The 5,311-nt window shown below is 32.9% G+C and overlaps 1 protein-coding gene across 2 annotated transcripts in view; it reads left to right on the top strand.

The window, feature by feature from the left end:
- Positions 1 to 2,042, top strand: part of LOC142354702 (MFS-type transporter SLC18B1-like) — a 99,202-nt gene extending 97,160 nt beyond the window's left edge. For both annotated transcript variants that reach the window (XM_075407072.1, XM_075407073.1), the window contains exon 2: positions 275 to 2,042. In XM_075407072.1, the coding sequence (XP_075263187.1) occupies positions 391 to 1,890 (1,500 nt within the window). In that variant the 5' untranslated portion in view covers positions 275 to 390 and the 3' untranslated portion in view covers positions 1,891 to 2,042. The remainder of the gene's footprint in view (positions 1 to 274) is intronic.
- Positions 2,043 to 5,311: the final 3,269 nt, after the last annotated feature.

Genomic DNA, 5,311 nt, shown 5'->3' with positions numbered 1-5,311 from the left:
TAGGTGCTAATGAAAACGAAAAATTTGTCAGATATTAAGGAGGAATTCATAGAGATTATTTCACTGCTTTTACACACAATTTATCAACAAATTTGTTCTTGGCTAGGGCTTGTTGTTATAACTTGCGGTATCCTAATCTGAATGGAAACTTTGTTTGGAAAAATTTTGTTTGAATGGAAAAACAGTGTTTCCACTGTAATCAACTCGAAAACAATTCTATGATTACAAACATCTGTACATTTAAATTTTTTTGCTTATATTTTTTGTTGCTTAGACCGAAGCCTGCCAAACAAAGCAACCGTGATTGAGGCGTCAAATTAAGGCCAAATTGATTTAAGCGACAAGTGAACGAAGATAGACAATCAACACTTAAGAGTACCAACAGAACGAATGAAGAACACTAACGAAAACATTCTGAGCATCAACAACAACAACAACAACAACAATTTAGAAAAAGCTCAAAGTTGCGCGGATGAAATCAGCGAAACAACTAATTCCAATGTTTTCTTTTGTCAAAACCGAAAATCGAAGATTGTTATTGTTTTGTGTATGTTAGTTTATATGTGTTGGGGTGTAAATACGTCTATTATTGGGCCGTTTTTCCCAACGGAAGCTGAAAAACGGGGTGTTTCACGTTCTACAACCGGTCTTATAACGGCTACTTTGATGTTTTCACAGTGGTTTTTCGCTATGGTTTTCTTTTTCGTCGCTTCAGATCGCAACAAAAAATGTATTTTCTATTTCGGATTTTTATTCGCTGGTGTTATGTGCATAGCATTTGGCCAAACTTATCGGCTCGACCAATCAGAATGGTTTATTGCATCTTGTTACGTAATACGAATTGTGATTGGATTAGGCGGTGCCTGTACTTGGTCAACTGGGGCCCCAATTATGATCCCATTATTCCCGAAAAAAGCTGGATTAATATTCAGCATGTGTGAAATATCCACAGCTGTGGGAATGATGATCGGACCAGCATTAAGCAGTTATCTATTCTCAATTGGGGGTTATCAATTACCATTTATAACTACTGGTTTATTAGAAATAACGTTTGGTCTGTTATCCGTTATCTCAATACAGTCTTTGCCCAAAACTAAGCACAGAAAAATTTCGAAAGCAGGGGAAACTTTCAAAGGGTCAGCGATGAGCATGTTATCAATAGCTAAAAATCCAGAAACGACCTTAGATTTTAAATCAGCGATTAAGTTTTTATCACTTCCTGGAATTTGGTTGGTCACTTTTCCACTTTTGGCAGTTTTGAGCCAATTTGGATTTTTCCAAGTCTCATTAGCGCCCCATTTACTGAAAGAGTTTAAAATTGACGGCTCAAAATCGGGAATTATTTTCCTTGTTCACGCGGGGGCATCAGCGATTACCTGTTTTGTTTATGGAATTTTGATTGATAAAGGATACACAAGAAGTACATTTTTGAGTTGCGTTTTCCTAACAAGCTTGGGTTATTTTATTTTAGGTTTACCCTGCATAGCTTTTGAAAATTACTCTAAAATTACTTTATTTTTCGGGCTATCAATTTTGGGCTTAACTTCTTACGGTGGCTATTTGCCCTGTTATTTTCTATTTCAACAAATCGCGCAAAAATCAAATTTTGTTTCTCAAGAGAAATTGCGAATTTACATCTGTACTTGGGTTACATTTTGTTATTCATTTGGGCTTATTTCGGGGCAGTTTTTTGTGGGGGGTTTATTTTTTGCCCACTATGATTTCTATCAGTCAAACATGTTTCTCGCCATTATAACCATGGTAGGGGCTATTATGGTTGCATGTTTTGAGATCAGGTTCTCGAGAAAAGAAGTTTATTCAGAATTTCAAGAAAAATCTGTCGATGAGAGAGAGGCACAAAATGTAACGATAAATTTATCACAAGCATGAAGCATTACTTCAATTCACACCATATCGCATAGTCTTTGCCAGATAACTGTATGCTTTATAAGTTAGTCAGATATAATATTCTTTCATCCTCAACATTTTGTACATAAAGTTTAGTATCTTTCCCATTATAGCCCCCCCCCCCATGAAATTATAACCCCCACCTTATGGTATATTTACGGTAATTGAATGGGTTATACGTTATATGTCCACTAAGCGTGAGGGGGGGGGGCTATAAAGTCCCAAAGTTTTCTATAATTTTTTAATCAATTTGCTTAGATTGCAATTCAAAAAGCCTCATTCAGTACCTCCTTTTACCATTCAGCTAAAGATATATTTTAAAAAGTTTTTGCCATGGCAGACAAAGAAAAAACAATGATTAAAACTGCTTAACTGGTTGCATTATATTCAAGTTGGAACTCTGTGCGCCCGAGATACTAGTTTTCATGTTCAATACGAATATTTTTAAGCGATTTCCTTTTGATATCGAAAACATAAACATCAATTATACTATTTTTTAGTAAAGAGAATTTCTGTTTAAAAATTTGTAGTTTTTTGTTGTTGATGCTGGTCAAAATTCGTAGTTTTTGTGTTCTTTTCACACAGTCTTTCTAATAAGAGGGCAATTCGATTTTTTGAGTCTAAGGTAAACATAATTAACTTTTTCATCTCATAGCTTATGGTTTTAATGGCTTCAACGTCCCTTTTGTCGATTTGTTAACGAGTTTCAATAGGGACAATTCCTATATCTCTCTTAGCAAATTGAAAGTTTACTTGTTTAGTTTGGTTTTCATCTGATGGTTTTCTGGCTTTGTTATTAAGCGTTTTCAAACAGAACTAGACATTGGGTTTTGGTCGTTACTAATGTTTGATGTTGAGGTCTGACTTTTTAACGCGAAGTTGTTGTATTCATTGAGTGGTTTGATCTTAATTGTTCCGACCCCACTTGTGGGGGGGGGAGGAACTATATACTCAAATGGGTTTTTTTGTTCCGTGAATTTTGGCCGACCGATATATTCATCGTAGAGAAATGTGCGTGGTATCATTAAAAAGCTCGTCCAGCGTAGAATTCGAAATTAAAAAGATTTTTTTTTGAATTTTGTTTTTTTTCGAGGAGTTATCGAGGTTTAAAGTTTCATGTGAACACTGGATATTTGATTCACTTTTGTTCACTTTTACCGTAATTTTCGTTCGAATTAACGTTTCTTCTACAAAAAATTTAATTCAAAACTAGATTTCACGCCAAAAGTAAATCCAATTTAGGTTTTTTATAGACGAAAGGAGATAATAAAGACTAGTTCTAGTCTTAGAGGGAAGTTTAATATATATAAAAAAATTCGAATTAGGTTTGGGAGCTCTTTTTTTTTAAGAAAATTTTGCATTTTTTTGTTTTTTCAAGTCACCTAGAGACTACTAGACACTTTTAATATCGAAGTTCCGTTAATGACAAACCTCTTTTACGATCAAATGAAGCCCAATGAACAAAAAATTTGTTTCGAAGGGATCGCTCATGTTTTTTTTTGGATTCGTATCTCAAATTTCGTAATTTCAAATGAAATTTGACTTATTTTTTGAGGTTTTACTAAAGTTTTATAATCCTATGGCACGAACTTTTTGACTAAAGGTGTAGTAGATTTGCTAATGAGCAATAAGTAAACCTATCTAGTGCTTTGAGTGGACAGCTAATGGCTGTTAAGACTTTGAAAATAAATTTTCGAAATTTTTTTTAAAATTAGTAAATCATAAACTTATTTTTGTGAACTGTAAAATCGTCTCAGTAAAACAGGATTGAACTCCTTCATAACAGTGCAACATACGATAATCTCATTGGCGGCTTTATCAAATAACTATTGGTTGTACGTCTTCAATGCCACAAGATTTCAAGTTTTTAAAAAAATTTTTTGGACATTTCGTTCTATTGGTTCATTTTGAAATCTTATCACGTCATCCTAATATTGATGGCTACATCTTCCTTTAGTGAAGACGTCCAAAAGATCATAGATAAAACTTTCTGAGAAAAAATATGGTTTAAATGCCTTCAACACTTTCTTCTCCCATTTTTCTAAAGAAATTTTGGTTTTTGCCTGTATTTGTTGTTCTTTTTTCTTAGTCATAAAACATATTGTGATGTCTTATTGATAACCTAGGCATGATAAACATCTTTGTTTTCAAATCGTGGCATAGCTGAGCGTATTCATTGAATTCCTATGAAAGCTTTTGAGATTAATGGCTGTTAAGACTTTAAAAATATATTTTTTTGAATTTTGAACATAAATCAATCTTCAACATATTTTCTTGGATTGTAAGTGAGTCTCGGTAATGACAGAACCGTTTTTTTTCTGCATCAACGACAATTTATCTAGTTAGCGGTTTTGTCTTCTAACTATTGGTTTTTTTGACTTCGGTGCACGAGTTTTCATAATTTTCCTAATTTTTGGATTTTTTTTTAGTAATATTGGTTCCTTTTGAAATCGTATTACATTATCCTAATATTGATAGCCCCCATTGGCTTAGTAAAAACGTTCAATGGATCGTCGAAAAAGTTTTCAGAGAGAAAAGCTTATGGTTTAAATAGCTTCGACACTTTCTTCTCTCAATTTTCTACCGAACTTTTGGATTTTGCCTGTTTTTGTTGTTGTTTTCATAGCTAATGACTTGTTGTAATGTCTTATTGATAAATTTTGAATGACAAACATCCTTGTCGTCACATCATCTAGGCATAATTTAGCGTATTAAATGCCTTCCTTTGAAAGCTGTAGAATTTTATGACTTTGATACTATGGGTTTTCTCAAAAATTTTGTGGTTTTGATGTATTTTTCTTTTCCATACGACTTATTCTGATGAGTTAATGATGTCACATGAATGGAACCTACGATTGTTATTTCATCGAGAGAGAATTTAGTGCGTTTATATAACTGCGTTGAAAATAATTGAATTTAATGTCTTTGATACTAGGGCTTTTCTCAAAAACTTTGTGGTTTTAATATCCTTTTTTATATTTGTTGTTTTTCAATTCATTTTGTAACAATAGAAACAATCACCTTGCTGTTAAAAAATTAATTGAAAGTAGAAGAGTTTATACTGAAAAGTTCACTCTCTAATGGCTTTGAAACTTTTCTCGCTTAATTTTTGTGAGTTTGCTGTTTTTGCTTTTTTTTTTTATTTTTGGTAGCCGTAAAATTCTGATCGATCTCATAAACCTTTAATGTTGCCTATCATGTTGCCCATAAACTTGCAATGAGTGATGTTACCCGAAGCAGTCAGTTTAAAGCCAATAGTCTTAAAAATTACGATATTATACATCTTCAAAGATTTTTCAAACTTTTCAGTTTTTTTGTTCTTTTCGTCAACTTATTCTCGTCATTGAGAAGTCCACTCCAATTCCTTGAATTTCAAAAAACAACTTGTCTACAAATATTATTT

Source organism: Convolutriloba macropyga, chromosome 15 (genome assembly GCF_964194025.1).
Source record: "Convolutriloba macropyga chromosome 15, txConMacr16.3, whole genome shotgun sequence".
Taxonomy (NCBI): Eukaryota; Metazoa; Xenacoelomorpha; order Acoela; family Convolutidae; genus Convolutriloba; species Convolutriloba macropyga.
Note: the sequence above shows the minus strand (reverse complement) of the source record. Positions and strands in the feature narration are given on the sequence as shown.